General features: G+C 35.6%; 1 protein-coding gene across 1 annotated transcript; it reads right to left on the bottom strand.

Annotated features, from left to right (window-relative positions):
• Positions 1–1107: 1107 nt before the first annotated feature.
• LOC104884209 (putative pectinesterase/pectinesterase inhibitor 28) lies at positions 1108–18021 on the bottom strand. Its single transcript, XM_010668819.4, has 4 exons — positions 17231–18021; positions 15305–15662; positions 13062–13421; positions 1108–1983 (listed from the first exon to the last, which is right to left on the bottom strand). Exons 1-4 carry the CDS (start codon positions 17582–17584, stop codon positions 1286–1288), a joined length of 1770 nt encoding a protein of 589 aa, XP_010667121.3. The 5' UTR covers positions 17585–18021; the 3' UTR covers positions 1108–1285.
• Positions 18022–18434: the final 413 nt, after the last annotated feature.

Here is an 18434-nt window from a genome sequence, read left to right as displayed (position 1 = left end):
CCTAAGTCTTGAATTAACATTCAAGATTCACTTTTTTAGTTCAAGATTCAATCAAGAAACAATAAAGAACCTATCTTTTAATTAAGAACTTAAGTATAGCCTTCAATTTCACATCACCAACAATCCCTTTCTCTTTCTAAAAATTTTAAATGTATCGACCAAGATAATCGAGATGGAGTTGTTGAACCAGTATCTCAAACGCTGCTTAAGTTAAAGATTTTGTATATGTATCACAATATTAGGACAACGATTGATGACACTATATTACTTAGTCAAAAAAGAAAGTTTTCGAACTTTCGAAAAAAATCTATCAAATTGAAAGAGAGATTACAAACGCAAAACAACTATTTTCTGATTTCTCTCTTGGTAATCTATATATATATATTGATACAATACCCCGCAACGAACTTCCCTTCTAAATCTTTGTGCCATCTACAAGTATTGCATTCTTTTTGGAGCAGAGGTAGTATTTTATTAGTTTTTTTCCATCTTACTCATACTCAATTCATCCCATTTTTATATTTTTCTTACTTCTAATGATTTCCATTCAATTTGTAGTCATAATGAAATACTTCGGCACATTTGAAATCGTTGATTCAACATATAAGGGACAATTTGCACCATGTGATCCTAAATTTTTTAATGTCTGTCGATGTATTTTCATGCTTTTGTACTCTTTTTTTTTAAAAAACCTGTTGCTTTCTTTTCTCCTTCAAGTGTCTGCATCAAACATCTTACCTCGTCAATAACCGGTTTATTGTGAAGAGCTAACATATTTATTTTCTTACCAAATTTTTCTCTATCTTGATTTTTTAATAAAATTTATCATACTCCTCTCTTCATGCTAGCATTAAAGTTCAATGGCTGGGTATGCTCTATGGATAAGCAGGATTGTATGACCTACTAAGAAAATTTGCATCCATGAATTTGAGAATTCAAACTTGATTTAGGAGTTCACAACAAATCACAAGTTACAAATTGATGAGCACATGACAAAGCCTAGTTTAATTGAAAAGATCTCTTGATGTGGAGAATGTTGTTCATCATCGTCACATTATTGAAAATTTAGGACTAAAGGATTTTGAACTAGGAGAGCTTCATGCTTGGATTAATGATAGAAAATGAACAAATTATTACGAAAAGAAGAAGATAATAGTAACACTTAGGTTTTAAACATTTAATTCAAATCTTTAATTTACAATCATTACATTATTATATACACTACTAAACTAGATCTACCTATCAATAAGCTTTGATCACCATCTTAATTTTTTTGTAGCTAATTCTATGTATGCATCATCCCAGGCTCATAAGGTACTCCAGTAGGAATAATCCAATGATTACCTTGATAAAATTTGCTAGGTGTAAATCCATCAGCATGTTGTGGAGTAATCTTCTTAATCCCAGGCCACTTAACTCGACCTAGCAATGTTGCACCAGGACCTCTATTCTCATACTCACTAAAAAAGCAACTACTTTGCCCAAATGTCCCCATCCATGGTTTCCACCCTTCAGGAGCTATCGAGTCGGGTAAGAAAGATTGCATGATTATCGTTCGAGAAAACTTCTTCCATGGATGTCCCAAGAAGGCTTTGCTCTTTAGGCGAAGTGGGTAGTACAATGGATCAGCCATAATGGTACAATTTTGTAGGACGAACCCTGTTGGCTCTCTCACATGTTGTCGAGCTTGGGCAGTTATAACACATCCTTCATCTTCTAAAGGCTTGCGAATTACAAGCTTGCAATTTTGGAACACGGCAGCAGCGTTACCAAAGATGAAGTCGATGGTGCCCGAAACGGTGCAATGTCGATAAAATTGTCGATAGCTATGGGCATACAAAGTGTCTTGGTAACCGTTTATATGGCAATTATAGAAAACTGACTTGTCAGATTGGACTAAGAGAGCTATTGCTTGGTGCTTTTCTGCACCAGCTGAGTTCTCGAATCCGATGTCCTTGGCAATAAAATTGTGCCCAAATATTGCTGCATTTGTTCAAAAAAAAAAAAAAAAACCACAGTAGGTATGAGTAAATGAACATCCACATTGATTAATTATTTAAGGACACTTTAAGGTTTGGTGCAAATTTTATCTAATTAGACAATTGTTTTATACATTTGGAATATGTTTAGGTTAGTTTGTTGTTGGCGTATTGCTTTTAAATTATAAATGAAAGAAAATATTTTATTACTCAATTTACTTTGTAGGAACTTAATGGGCTTCTAAAAATTTTAAAATCAATTTTATTTTCTAAAACATAAAATTCATTTTTATCCTACTAAGCCAAAAAAAATTAATCGACGAACTTAATATTTTTTATTAGATTTAGGCAAATTTACTTGTTTAGACTTCTAATAAATGGATTAAAACACCTACCTTTACATTTTATTTAGGGTGAAAACCTACCTTTACATGATTACCGCGGATTAGATGAAAATTTTCAAGTACCAAACATCCCATTGTTAATGTTTGTTGTTTTCACTTAATTAGGAGAAAGGTAAGGGACTTTTCATTATTATTTTTTTCTGTTCTAAAGGAGTTAACACATTTTGCCAGTTCTTATCTTCTGTATGCTAATTTCAAATCTATATTTGATAACTTATTCCAGTTATCTTAAATGATAAATAGCAAAATTGTTTGAGGTGTTGAAATCATTTGAGTTATCTAGCATCTATCTTTAATTGTAAGGATTAAAAATGATTTAAATTGATATGCTACTTTGAGTAACCTTTTCAAATTAAAGTTATGAAGTTTTTCATTATCTCCGTCATTACCATAGTAGTTTTTGATGAAAGTAGTGGTCTATATACAGTCCATACTGGGTCCTTATACAGGAGCAGTAGTAGTGATCCAGATATATTTCAGTCCAAAAGTGCTATAGGCCCACTGATGTATTTATGCTTTCTAGGTTGATTATGTTCTTTGTTTTCTAGTGTGCTTATGCGTCTCTTTGTAAGAGGTTGGTCCTCAAACCTAGGGTGATATTATTTTGTGCCGCCAACATAAAAGGCTGCATGGGGCTGTACTATACAGTTAAGAGAGTATGAATGAATGAAGGGAGATAACACTAAAGATGATGAAATTCTGTGTTAATTACTTCATTGAATGCAGCACTAATGTGACATTGCAATGTCATCATGGTATCAGAGCATCAGGTTCGTTTTAATCTTCTCCTCTAAAATCTTCAATTGTGAATCTGGGCTTAAAGCAAGAAAGTTTGCATTTTTGTTCTTGCTCTGCTGTCTGTAATCAGTAAATCTCTGTTAGTTGTTGTTTGTTTTAAAAAAAATTGGTACCTGGAATAGATAATGGTAGTCCTCTATATCTCCATCCCTCAGATGGAAGTAACTCCATTGTTGTTGAGAAGCTTCAGGGTTCTTCAAACTATAGGTCCTGGAAAAGATCCTTAGAAATAGGTCTAGCCTCAAAAAGGAAACTTGGGTTTGTGACTGGTTTGGTAAAGAGAGATGCCAGTGATGCTGTAAAGCAAGAGGCATGGGATACTTGCAATAACATGGTGATATCTTGGATTATAGGGAATGTGAGTGAATCCATAAAGAAATCAGTTATGTTCATGAATAGCTCAGCTGAAATATGGAAACAGCTTGAGAAGAGATATGAGGTGACAAATGGGTCTAGGAAGTATAAACTGTCGAAGCAAGTGTATGAAACTAAGCAAGGTGACAAGAATATTACTGATTATTACACAGAATTGAGAGGGTTATGGGACGAACTTGATTCTCTTAGTAGCCTTCCACCTATAAACAATATGACAAATGAAGTAAATGCTTTTGTAAAAGCTATGAATGAGCAACAGGAGGAACAAAAATTATTTCGGTTGTTGAATGGATCGGATGAAGGATATAGTGTGCAAAGAAGTCACATTTTGATGATGAACCCCTTGCCCTCAGTAGATGTGGCGTGCAGTTATCTGCATCAAGAAGAAAGTCAAAGGGAAGTGTTGAGGCCTGTAAAAGAAGAATATGAAGCCACTGCAATGTTGAGCAAAAGTGTTGAAGTAAGCTGTGCAGAGTGTGGGAAAGTAGGCCACACAAAAGAGAAATGCTGGAGGATTATAAGGTATCCTACTAAGAACCCTAAGTATCAGAGAGATGGCAAGGAGAAAGTTAGAGAGCCATGGAATAGTTACAGAGGGGGAACATGGAGTAGAGGAGGAAGAAACAATAGAGGAGGAAGAAGTGCTGCACATGTGAAGAGCAGTATAGAAAGTGGAACGTCTGCAGGAGGGAGTGCCACCATTACTGCTCAACAGCTTGAGCAGCTCATGAAATTGTTGCCAACTCCCTCCAAGACTCAAGGGTCTGATATAGAAGAAGAAATGGACTACAGCTATGCAGGAATGGTGAGCTGTAATCTAGCTGATTGTATAAAATCTATTGACTCAGGTGCTTCAGACCATATGACTGGATCTCTAAGTATGCTGAAGAACTCCATTAGAATGGAGAAGGAGCAGAGAATTAATCTTCCTATAGGAGAGACAACAGTGATATCTCACACTGGAGAAGCTGTGCTGAAATGTGATCTACAGCTTAAGAATGTGCTCTACATACCTACTTTCAGACACAATCTTCTCTCTATGCAAAAGCTTGCAAGAGATGAAGATTGTAAGGTGGACTTTCACTCAGATTTCTGTATCATTTATGATGTCAGAAACAAGAAGGTGTTGGGAGTAGGAAGGGCAATGCATGGTTTGTATTATTTAATTGACAAACCTCTGAATGAGATAGTGAATGAATGGAAAAGGAAAGAGGCTGAAAAGGGTGATAGCAAGAAGAAAAAAGAATGTAGTCATGCTATGAGTGCTGAAACTCATGTGAAGGTTCCTGGCACTATTGAACATGTACCAAATGTCTCAGGTGCAACTCTCTGGCACTGGAGGCTTGGTCATGCTCCACAACAGAGAATCTGTAAAATCAAGAACCTTAAAGGGTTCAACTTGGAGAAGAACAACATCTGCATCACTTGTCCTCTCTCTAGATTCACAAAGCTTCCATTTAACATCAGTGAATCTAGGGCATCAAGACTATTTGAGTTGGTCCATATAGATATATGGGGTCCCTACAGATGTGCAACAAGACACAATCAAAGATTCACCATTGTTGATGATTTTAGTAGGGTCACATGGGTGCATCTCTTGAAGCACAAATCTAGTGCATTTGAAGCAATAGAAAATTTTGTGCATATGGGAAGGACACAATTTGAGAAGAATGTGAAGGTGATTAGAAGTGACAATGCCCTTGAATTTGATGATAAAAAATGTAGACCATTCTTTGCAAAGCTGGGCATTATCCATCAAACAAGCTTTGTGGACAGGCCTGAGCAAAATGGAAGGGCAGAGAGAAAGCATAGGAACATCCTGGAGATGGCCAGGGCTCTCAGGTTTCAAAGTGGTCTCCCACTTCAGTACTGGGGTGACTGTGTGTTGTGTGGTGTACACATCACAAACAGGCTGCCAAGTGTCATTCTGAACAACAAGACACCATATGAGGTATTGTATCACACTGCCCCTACTTATGATCATTTAAAGTCATTTGGTTGCTTTGCTAGTGCTAGTAATCCAAGTACAGAGAAAGATAAATTTAATGCAAAGGGTGTACCATGTGTATTTCTTGGGTACCCCTTCACTCAAAAGGGATATAAACTACTAAATCTATTTACAAATGTAACATTTGTAAGTAGAGATGTTAAATTTTATGAAAGTGTGTTCCCTTACAAGGTGTTTAATGGTGAGACTGGAAGGAATGAAAGGAAGGAAATGATAAGGGGGAGCTGTGCTGATGATGATGCAGAAGGAAATGAAGGAAGGCAGGAAGAAGAAGAGCAGCTGGTTACCCATGAACCAGAAGAAACAAGAGAAGAGAGGGAAGTAAGGAGATCCATGAGATCGAACTCATAAAACACCTGTATGGCATCAAGACTACATCACAGCCAACACCACCACAAAAAACTTAACCCCTCACAAAATTAACTATGTAACCCAAACACACACTGTAACAGACTTGTTTTAAAAAGCTTTTATTAAAAGCTAATCATAGTTATTTATTTAATTATTTTTCAGATACTCTTATTTATATTTGAGTTGGACTATGGATATTTATTGTGTTGTATTTGTAATATATTTATTTGTTTAATTTTGTGAAGTTATCTATATTATATATATGTTTTGGATTTTAGTTATTTAAAATCATTTGAGTAGTATTTGTCGAAAGTTCCGAACTAGAGTTGGTTTATTTTAGATGAAACAAAACCCAAATCCAAACCCATCCCCTTTGTCGGTTTAGTGATAAGCCAAAAGCCCACCTCTTAGCTCTTCTATTTCCTTCTCGGGTATTCTAAACCCCAAACCCTATTTTCCCTCTCTCCCGTGAAACCCAAAACCCAGCCCCTCGAACTCCCTCTCTCGCCTGCGCTCTTGCCTCACCGGCGTTACCTAAGCTCGCCGGTGTTACCCAATCTCGCCGGAAACTTGTCGCCTGCTGTCGCTAAAACTCTCTGGTTTCTCTCTCTCCTGTGTTCGTATTTCGTCGTGGCGGTGTTGCTCGCAAGCCACCGCGGGTGTTGTTGCTGCTGTTGTCGGTTGTGGCTGCTGCGGTTGTGGCGATGTTGGCCACCGTGGCCTGCTGCTATCTCGCCGGCGCTCAGCAAGCCTCGCGAAGCTCCGATGATGTGCCCTGAAGCTTCGGAAATCTCCCTCGACCCCTCTGTTTCTCGGTTCTCCTTTGTTCTTCGCTGTTCACAAGAGCAGAGGTACACCCACACCTCTTTGTTTCCCTTTTGAAATTCTGATTAAGCACAAGTGTAATTATCCTTGTTGGTTTGTGTAAGTTGAACCTAAATTAGATTTTACTAAGTTAATCTAGAATTGGATTCTTGTTTCATTCAAGATTTGATTATGATTATGGAATATTAGTTTAAAGTGGAGATTATAATGGTTGTTGTTGCTCCACTGTTGTTGTTATTACTGTGGTTGATTATGTGAATAGCTATATTAAACGATTGTGTTTAAATTAGAAAGCCAATGATGTTGTTGAAATGTTTTTGTTATTATGGCAGTTGTGTTGTTGCTGTGTGGTCGTTGTTGTCACTGTGTTGTCGTTATTGTTGTGTGGTGTTGAACTTGTGGTGGTGGTGGTGGTTAATGTTGCGATAATTATAGTTGATGTTGCTGGATTAGTGTTGTGGTGAATTGATATATCAACTTGATTTGTATTTATGTTGGTTGATTGATCAAGTATGGCACTTTGGTTGTGAATTGGTTGCGACAAACTCAAATTGGAGTAGCTCCTTCACTTTATTAATAAACATAGTTGATTTGTTGTTGGTTGTGGTAAAGAAGTATGATTAGAAATTCTTAAGTTAGCTCAATAAAAGTTACTAGTTTCATTTGATTAATGGGAAGCTTTATTCTAGTTACATTAAATAGTGAGTTATACAATTAGATTAATAATCTTAATTAGAAATTGCCATTAAGATTTATGGGATGGTTTGTATTAACTAAGTTAGTCGAAATGGGTTTATATTTCGGAAATCAGTGGGAGTAGTTCCCGAGTATCATTAATGTTGTGGTGTTGATGGTTGTTAACTAAGGAAATTGAACAAGTTGAGTTATGTGCGTCATTGAATTAATAGGATTTAAAAGCTATGACTTAGTAAGGGTAATGTAAGTTCCTTTGGTCCTAATGATAGTAGAATGTTGTTAATCTTTCTACGGTTATCGTATTGCCATGAATAGTAATAATTTCAGTTTATTGTTCTTGGTAAGTTAAAAGTATCACGATTAAGAAGTTCTTAATATATATATAGATTAGCCAATGACTATTTGTATAACTTTTAAGAAGGAATTGGTTATGTCAGTTCAGTTAACTAAAGAAAGAAAAAGGATTAATTAAGTATTGATAATATCAAGATTGTTAGAAGTAAACTCTATTGCAAGGTCCATCTCCTATTATAATCGAGTTAATGTGATGAGGGAATACCCTATAAACGGCTTAATGTAGTAAAGTTAGAACACTATTTATAATTTACTAAAAGGGATTGAGATGTCTACTCTTTTAGTAATACTTGCTAAATAAAGTTGGTAGTTCAGTACGCTATTCCTATGATGGTTATAAGGCAAAACATTATCCACTTCTTTGTTTCATGATTGAAAGTTGAGTTAATCAAGGTTAACTTATAAGAGATTCGGTTTGATTGACTTTTAATAAAGGATGTGAGTTGGTTGGAGCTGGGAATAGTTAATATAATTGACCAATCTTGATGAAATGGAGAGTATTGAAGTAACTTACCTAGTAATGTTTCAAGGATGCGTTTTATAAAGAGTTTCCGTTTAATGACTATAGATGGAGTAAAGTAATAAAGTTAGATTATCAGATTAGTATCTACTAGTTTATATTAGTGCTTGAGTTCAACTACGTAATAAATATAAGTTGTGAAATACCTTAAAGAGGCCTCAAATATATGTATGAGTCGTACTCTAAGGACATGAGTTGGACTTGGCCTATGTGATTATGAGTACATTATTGTGAGTGAATACATCGTTGATTTTGTAATAAGTATTTAGCTAATAGTAACTACTTCATATCAATATTGTCTTAAGAACCTCAAGTTGGGATGTGTAAGTTAACTCTCCCTAGTTAATTCTAGGTGAGAGACCTATTGCCAGTATGGTTGATGCTTGATAATCATTATTATCATTATTAAGATGAGTCCATATAGATATTGGTGAAGTGAAAAAGAATATGAATTATCTATACGCAAAAGTATGTGTTGTATGGAGTTGGTTTAGTAACTCTCGTTAGTTAATTCTAGCTGAGAGACCATTTGCTATTGTTGTTGGTATTCACCAGATATGATTGCTTATGAGTTGTGGTAATTTATAAGTTCTATGATTGAAATTGAGTTGAATCTAATCACATAACTACACTGACCTTGAAATTCATAAGAAAGCACGATAGCATGTGATTATATTTTCTAGAGTGAAGTCTTCTAGTGTGGTTGGTTATGCAACAATCGTTTATAATTAATAAAGCTAGCGGATGAGTTCCAAGAATGATTGGTTGTGTTATGAATGATCATCGAAAGGAATTTGAAAGGGGAAAGTAGCCTCGTCTGAGTCGACGGATGAGGTGACATGAACAGTGCCCCATGGACTGTGAACCTTGGGGGCCACAGGAAACCTGCCCATTGCTCTGTGGGGCGATAATCGGGCGTTATATCAGGTAATGTGAAACCTGTGGATGGCTGATGAAATCAGCGGAAAATGTACTCCGGACTAGTCGCGGTTATTGGCCAAAAGTAAAGTGAATGGTTGGGTGACGACCCCCACTGTCGGAGTGTAAGCTTTGTCTCCTCCGCCGCGTTCTCTTTCCCCTGGTTGAAAAGAATGTCATCGAAAGTAGGAAAGTTATATCGATAAGGATTCCCGATAAGGAATCGTATTGTGAAGTTGTTTCGATATTGGATTCCCGATAAGGAATCATATCAGGTAAGTAATGAATGTTTATTCAGTATATGAATACAAATATTGATAGTGGTTTCCTGATAAGGAGGCATATCTTGGTAAGTGATACCAATGTTGGATTCCCGATAAGGAACATAATTGTTATGTGGATTTCCGATAAGGAATCGTTATAGTGAAAGTTATGATATTTATGCCTGATAAGAGGTTGTTTATAGAATATAAGAAAGTGATTGATAGAGTATGAAAACATAAGTTTGGATTTCTGATAAGAAATCAATTAAAGGAAGTAAAGTATATTGCTTATATCAAAGTTGGTAAACCCAGATTCCTTATAAGGATCGTGATATGTTGAAAAGTTAACTAATTAGTTTCTATATGAGATATGTATCTCTTACAAGATTGTTTGAAGTCACGTGTTGGGTTGCTTATTGACGACGATGTAGTAAAAAGGAACAATCAGATAAAGATGTATAAGTATGTTGTCAACATTAGTTGATGTTATGCATGTTAGACAATCGCGATGTTGACTGCTGAGTCGTTTTCAAGTAAAAACCACCAAAGCATGTGTTACTCTTATTTACGGGTTTAGTACTCAGCTTTGCTGATGTGTGTACATTGTTTTGTCATTTCTGTGGCCTGTCACTTGGTGGGTGGCAGTATCTTAAATGTTTCAGGTTGTAGCCGTGAGTTTTTTTTTCAAGCAGAAGACGGATACGAGATGGTGCAGTATTATATTTGTTATTGAAGTGAGGACGCTCCACTTGTAATAGTTAATCGTTAATTTCTATAATATATTTTCTTTATTTAAGAATCGCTAGCTAAGTGCTCCTGATTCTCTGCTGGTTGTTTCTCCGCGAAACGTTGAGATTGTTGAGTTCTGGGATTTGGAAATATTTTATAAATTGAAATTGCAACAGGTTCATATTATTTCTCGCTTTAGCGTTGTCCTATTTTCAAAGGAAACTCTGCCGGATTTTCTGTAGAAATTCATGGGAATAGAGTCTGAGAATCAGAGCATAGTTATAATAGTTAATTTATTTAAATAGAGTTGGGAATTGAGTTCCACACTCTCCGATGTAGTTCGGTGAGTGTGATGGTAATAGTTCGGGTTATCTCGACCAAAGTTTCTTTCGCTGTGCTTAATCCTCTCTAAGCTGGTCGGGAGAATTCGGGCTGTTACACACACCATCCCTCTTTTTTCATGTTTCATGTCTCAATCCCTCACTCAACATGAACCCACTGGATTTAAAGAAGCTCTCAAAGATAGCAGATGGGTAGAAGCAATGAATGAAGAGCTGAATGCTCTTGAAGATAATCAAACCTGGTCCATTACTGATCTCCCTCACAACAAAACTGCCATAGGAAGCAAATGGTTATACAAATAAAGTATAACTCAGATGGAAGTGTAAGCAGATACAAGGCTAGACTTGTAATCCTAGGGAATAGGCAAAAGTATGGTGTTGACTATGAGCAAACTTTTGCCCCTGTGGCAAAAATGGCCACAGTTAGGTCTTTACTTCCCATAGCTGCCATCCAAGGTTGGCATTTACATCAGATGGATGTAAAAAATGCCTTCCTTCATGGAGAATTACAAGAACATGTCTATATGAAGCTACCACCTAGATATCTAGGACTGGGTCACAGGCTTGAAGTGCAACAACATGGAGTGTATGAGAAATATCCTAAAACACTAAGGTGTGCAAACTACAGAAATCATTGTATGGGCTTAAACAAGCACCCAGACAATGGTTCTCTAAACTTAGCAGTGCTCTGAAACAACATGGGTTTGTTCAAGCAAAGTCTGACTACTCTCTGTTTAGCAAACAGAAAATGGGTACAATACTCATAATCCTAGTCTATGTGGATGATCTCATCATTGCTAGCAATGATATGAATGAAATTCAAGACACAAAAAGGTTATTGAGCTGCCATTTTCAGATGAAGGACTTGGGAATACTAAGGTATTTCCTTGGAATTGAGGTTGATCAATGCAAACAAGGTATCTTCCTCTCACAGAAGAAATATGTTCAAGATCATCTTCATGAATATGGTATGATCAACTGCAAGCCTATTAGACTGCCCATGGATAGTCACACCAAGCTAAGCACAACAGCAGGTGCCCCTTTACCTCAAGCTGAACCTTATCAGAGGCTTGTTGGTAAGCTAATCTATTTGTCTTTAACTAGACTAGATGTGACATTTACTGTCCATGTTCTTAGTAGGTTCATGCATCAACCTACCACAGTTCACATGCAAGCTGCCAAAAGGGTGCTTAGGTACCTCTCAAGGTCTATAAATCAAGGGATCCTTCTTGCAAATTGCTCTCAGGCTCATCTTCAAGCATTCTGTGACAGTGACTGGGCAGGATGTGCCAGCACTAGAAGATCAACATCTGGTTTTTGCATCCTTCTTGGCAACTCTCCTATTTCATGGAAGTCCAAAAGGCAGTCTGTAGTGGCTAGAAGTAGTGCTGAAGCAGAGTATAGGTCAATGGCCTTGACCATTTGTGAAGTTATGTGGCTAAACCAATTATTCAAGGATCTTGGAGTCACTCATATGGACAAGACTCCTCTTTACTGTGACAATCAGGCAGCCCTTGCCATTGCTTCCAATCCAGTGCATCACGAAAAAACCAAGCATGTAGATATTGACTGTCATTTTATCAGAGACAAAACAAGTGAAGGTGTGATTGTTCCCTCCTATGTGCCTAGCAAGCAGCAAGTTGCAGATGTATTCACCAAACTTCTCTCAATTCAACAGCATCAGAAACTCTTGTCCAAGCTGGGAGTTCAACTTCCTCCTCACTCACATCTTGAGGGGGAGTGATGAAAGTAGTGGTCTATATACAGTCCATACTGGGTCCTTATACAGGAGCAATAGTAGTGGTCCAGATATATTTCAGTCCAAAAGTGCTATAGGCCCACTGATGTATTTATGCTTTCTAGGTTGAATATGTTCTTTGTTTTCTAGTGTGCTTATGTGTCTCTCTGTAAGAGGTTGGTCCTAAAACCTAGGGTGATATTATTTTGTGCCGCCAATATAAAAGGCTGCATGGGGCTGTACTATACAGTTAAGAGAGTATGAATGAATGAAGGGAGATAACACTAAAGATGATGAAATTCTGTGTTAATCACTTCATTGAATGCAGCACTAATGTGACATTGCAATGTCATCAGTTTTTCCTTGTATAATGTTAATCGACAAAATTTCAACTACCTAAATTAGTAGTTCTACCAAACTGTCCATTTAATCTGCCATCTTATAAGTCTTAACTTATTAAAAAAAATTGTTAACTTATCAATTTTTGTTAAATTTGATATGACTGAAAATGGGCTTGGGCAACCCAATATGGAGGAGGAGAGTTTGGTCCACATACATGCCCAAAGGAGGTTCCATACCAAAAGCAATCGGCAATAGTAGGAGTAGCTCCTCTAGCTTATATTGTGGTACTTTCTCTCATCTTTCTCCAATGTGGGACAACTCACATGTGCACAACATACGTGGGTTCAACAATTTTAAATGCATGCAACAACAGAAGAAAAAAAAGAGATTGAGAAGAAGCAGCTTATGAGAATATCTTACAGACAGTTGCGGTTTTGAAGAGGACAAAACCATCAGCAAAGTTCTTCTTCCCAGTGATTTTAGTCTTAGTAGGTCCATCACCAATCAACATAATAAACCACATATTTGCCTCCACTTGAACTTCTTCCTCATAAACACCTTCCTTAATGTAAATCACAAACGTTTTATTTGTACCTTTTTCCACCTTTGTTGCATCTATAATGGGTGCTTGCTTTAAGGCCTCTGTTATGGTTTTGAAGTTGCCGCTCCCATCTTTAGCTACCACTACATCTGCCTTCACATTTGGTCCTCTCGCATGAAGGAGCTTTTGCTGCTTTGTATCTACCCAATGTGGAATCTCCTCTTTGTTTTTAGCCTCGCCTGAGAAGTGGTTATAGTGATACCTATTTTAGCATACTTTTCAAACCAATCCATATAGATAAGTAAAATCCCAACAATAAACAATTATATATATCCTTCGTTCATTTTTTTTTTTTTTTGAAGTGATCTCCTCCGTTGTTTTTAGTTGCAATAATGTTTGGAATTTTAACACTATGATATACTATCAATTTAGACCAACGTATTTGAGTAATAACAAAATAAATTTAGTAGTTTACAAGTCGAATTTATGTCAATATGTATAAATGGCTACAACAACTTTGTTAGAACCTTATTTTCTTCAACTGCCATCTATTGAAATGAAAACATTTTAACTAGTTGAAATTGATTTTTATTGACTTAAACTCATCAATTTTCTTAAATTTTTTTATTTATTAGAATTAAATTTAATTAAAGATAATTATTTTAAGACGAAGAAAAAATGTTGTAACCATTAGTATAATTTACAAAACCTTAATTATCACATTATCAATTACACAACTTTACATATTTCACTAAATTGATCATAATAAAAAAAAACTTTTAAAACTGACACCCGTAGATTAAAGTTGAAATAAATATTAGAAATATAAGTTTATTTAATTTTTTTAGAATTAGCAAATTTATTATGATAAAGGATTTTTTTCTAGTGTGCATGGCATGAGGTTTAGGTATTGGATAAGTAAAACTACATTATGACATTACATGCTTTCGCTATCTTTTAATACTTGCATCAGGTAGGTTACATATAGAAGGCCAAAATGGCCACTCATAAAGCTTGAATATGCGTCTTATTGTGAGAGGCCAAAATGGCCACTCACAGAGGCATTTTTGATATTTTGTGCAAAAAGACAAAAAACAGATCCGAACTTTGGTATCAATTTATAGCAAAGTTCAGTAAAATTGGTACCAATACCAAAATAACTCTTATTTTGATACCTAGTGTAAGTGGACTTTGATATCAAATTTAAGTTTTGGTACCGATTGTACTTATTTTGGCCCCAATTATACTTACTTTGGCCCCAATTTTGAGCTTTAGTACCAGTAATATAAAAGTAACTCTTACTTTAGTACATCCTGTGAGAGGCCAAATGGCCTCTCACGATGATACACCAATACTTTTTGAATCCTAATAACCCAAGCCTCCACTCGTATCCCTGTTTGATTGTTTGAGTTCTTTGAACTAGTTTGTCAGTTTACCTTTATCCTTAAATCAAAATCGCGTGCTCAACCCATCTTATAGAATTATGAGAAAGCAAAGGAAGTATAAAGAAATATAAAAAGCAAGCCTCAATGACTATCTTTGCTTTTCCTTAGAATTCACTTACATATGGATGTCAATTTTAGAAAACAAAATTCTTTTGTTGCAATTGACAACATAATAACTTTTAGCTGTGTAAAACAAAAATCTCCAAGATTATAATTTTCTTGTTTTTGAAATGTTTCCATAAGTCCTAGTCATTTGCAACCTATTGAAACCAGAAAAAGAGTGGGAACATATCTTTATTCGTTTTGAAAATGCTTTAATTCATGAAACTTAAATTGTTTATAAGCTATGTAGTGTTAGTTATCTGGTAGCTAAATGAAATTATTTAACTTATATTCACTCCATTTTTATTTAGTTGCTGCGTTTTCCTATTTTGAAAGCATTTATTCTTTATTAAGATGTTCCATTTGCATTAAAAACCATTACTCATGCCCAAAAGACTATCCTATGTCCATTTGATTCATATTAAGGTAATTTTTTATATAGATTGCTCCAAATTAAAGATAACTTTATAAATAGATGCTTCATCAATATTAAAGCTCGTATGGTCACTTTATGATAAAAATTATCGAATGATTTACTCTTAAGTTACATGTTCAAATTAAACAAAGCAATGTACCTTGTTCCTCGAGAAGCATCCGCTTGTGCTTGTGATTTTGGTGAGATATATTCAAAGACTTAAAACCGGTAGAGAGCTCTGTTGCTACGTCGAGGCCATTACTGGTAAGTTCTCGTGAAGCATTCAAAAATAGCTTCATCTTTTCCCCGGCATCACCGGTGGTATTTTGGAATGCCTCGATACAAGTCTCCTGGGATGTCATGGCTCCACTTAGCCAAATCCTCATGTTCTCAACATGCTCCTCCTTCTTATGCATATCAAAATGATCCATTTGGTCTATTGATCTTTTAAGATCTGTAATTGCATACTCTACCACTTGTTTACATGTTTCCAATGCTCCTGCATTCCTACGATCATCCTATTTCAATGTAAAAGATTGATATATATATTAGGCGAATAATCATATTCAATATAAGCGCAAATATTTAAACAATCGAAAACATATATAATCACAATGACAACAGAGGTGTTGAAGTTAAATTTTTCCTGCCTTCTTGAAAATCAAATTATGGGTTTCAAAAGAGTTTATTTTTAAAGAAACCTTAAGCTAAATAAAAATCAATTATGCCCATAGTAAGGACAAATTAAAAGATCAAGGAATTATCTTGAGCTGTAAGAAATTCATTGTTCCACGTTTTAATATTAGTTGTAACTTCTGTCTTTACAGAGTTTTAGGACACAACTTTCACTATTAACATCTTTAGTTATGTACATGGAAATGGTTAACTTTTATATTTTGAAAGAAATCTTGTCCAAATTACATTTTTTTTAAAATCAACCTTACATAAAAAATGTTGTAAGAAACTACCTATTAGAGCAAAATGGTGTACGAAGCTACGTTTACCATAATTTCGACCGTTGAACTACTTTCAGGATGTTGACTTACTTCTTTTGTTTTTCACTTTTCCCCTTCATTTCCCATCTATTTTCACTAAAAATATTCAATAGATCATTTGAAAATTGGTACGAGTGAATACGATTGTTTGGCAAATTTTGCTGAACATGAAGAGTAAAAGAGAGAAAATAACGGGAAAAAGAAAAAGGTGAACGCCGAAAAAGGTGGTAAACAACCAAAATTCGGCCAAAAGGCAGCTTTATAACAGATTTTGGCTTTAATATCCATTTCATTGTAACATTCTTTTCACAAAAAATAGTTTTATAAAGTAATTTATGACATATATATTTTCCTATTTTGAACGTGCACATTGGAAGGATATTAGATATTAGAGAAATATATGAAAGATATATCACAAATATATATTTTTATGTATATTAGTGAAAATATATAATCAACATATACTACATAGTTTGACCCCCCAAAAAAGTGTTGCAGCTAGAAGTAAATATAAGTTAAGGGGATATTCTTAATTAACCTTCATTGTTGATCTTTAAAAAACCATTATGTTCTATTAGCTTACTTATCTCTGTATGAGTAACAAGTCCACGATTTGCGGTAAAGATGCTTCTTTATTAACGCTAGGATAAACAGTTTGATGCATGAATTATGCATGTTTCTCAAAATTATTGGAAAAAATAAGAGGTAAAACAGAAGTTCACCCATAATGTCCATTTTATGAATTACTACCACATTCATGTGAAGACATGCATGTTAGGAGATTTACTAACAAATAAGCACAAAAGTGATTATATATTTATGTTTATCATAGGTGATATATTATATATGTATTCTAAGGTTTTTGGCGTCCTTATTACGTTTATTGATAATCTACAATATATACATACGTCTCCTCTCTGTTGTTTTCAAATTATACACATTATGCTTATGATTTTTGAATGGTCTAGTAATAATCCTACCATTAACTCTTCTTAAATAAAATATCTTAAAGTGATATATTATGCATCCCAATCTCATTTGTGGGGTTTGAAACCAATAAATGCCATTCACAAAGTATCTTATATACTTACCTTTGCTGCCTTGATGGTACTAGAATTGGTCAAGGCACCTTCAAGCTTTTCCATTGCAGCGTTGAAAGTGGTCTGAACAAGCTTCTTAGGGTTCGTGGTGTGGGCGTGAGCAAGGGTTCTTTCACAGGCACGTTGATACTCAACCATTTGGCATATGGATCGGACCGCCTTCGACGACGTCGCCAAGCCATCATCATCCTCTTCCTCTTCATACGATGTATCAGTATGACCGGTGCCTTTTATACCAACTGTCACGGCCACAACCATTGCTAACAACATTACAGAAAATACCCCTAAAACTGCTACCCTCTCTTTCTTCCTTTCTTTGACATTAAATTCATTATCTCCTGCCATTTCACCAATTCCTAAGGTTCATATATCAACAAGTGAAGGGGTTTTTGTTGTCTTCTTTCTCCTACTTTTTTTTCCTTAATTTTTCTACGAGGTGGTTGTTTTTTTTTTCCTTCAAGCAAAGATCAACAAAAGAGAACGGAGCAAATGACAGGCCATTTTTGTGATGAAGTTTTCTAAATATAATTAAGCTTTTTTGTATAAGTAATGTAGTTTAATCACACGCTATTACACAAATAATTATGAAAGGCTAAAAATATGCAGCTTGAATGTTTTTTTTTTTTTTTTTTTACAGAGCTTGAATGTTGTTGTTATAACAAGTGCTTAGCTGTTCTTTTATCAATTTTTAGAAAATATTATATACGCAATATCACATGAAGAAAAAAATTTAACCTATCAATTTTTCTTCCTATAAACAAATAGCTTCTATGACATTTTGTTCAATTCTTACCACATTGTCATTAGAGGCGACATAATGATGACTTGTTAGGAAATCATGTGTATATGACTAAAAGAGTTGCACATTTATCACATAATATGAATTACGACAAGCAAATTCAGTAAAAACAACACCATCCCCACCCCCTCCCCACCACCACACACATCTTCCCCATCATTCCTACTTTCCCCCACCCCCTACCCACCCTCCCTAGCCCTCCCCCACACCCTGCCCACCCTCCCCCACCCCCTGCCTAGCATCCCGAGCCCTCCCCCACCCCCACACACACCCTCCCCACCCCTGCGCACCCTCCCACACCCCTGCCCACCTTCTACATCATACTCTACTCTTACTCCATCCATCATTACTTTCTCATCTTAACTATTTTCACTCTCCTCCAATATCTCTTATTCA

This window comes from Beta vulgaris, chromosome 3 (assembly GCF_026745355.1).
Source record: "Beta vulgaris subsp. vulgaris cultivar EL10 chromosome 3, EL10.2, whole genome shotgun sequence".
NCBI lineage: Eukaryota > Viridiplantae > Streptophyta > Magnoliopsida > Caryophyllales > Amaranthaceae > Beta > Beta vulgaris.
Note: the sequence above shows the minus strand (reverse complement) of the source record. Positions and strands in the feature narration are given on the sequence as shown.

What these genes read in the sequence shown, in the direction of transcription:
- LOC104884209 (XM_010668819.4), bottom strand. Translation starts at nt 17,584, where the DNA reads ATGGCAGGAGATAATGAATTTAATGTCAAAGAAAGGAAGAAAGAGAGG. An exon ending in GTACCATCAAGGCAGCAAAG is followed by an intron (nt 15,663 to 17,230) that starts GTAAGTATATAA and finishes ACATTGAAATAG; the next exon opens with GATGATCGTAGGAATGCAGG. An exon ending in CTTCAAAACCGCAACTGTCT is followed by an intron (nt 1,984 to 13,061) that starts GTAAGATATTCT and finishes GAACAAATGCAG; the next exon opens with CAATATTTGGGCACAATTTT.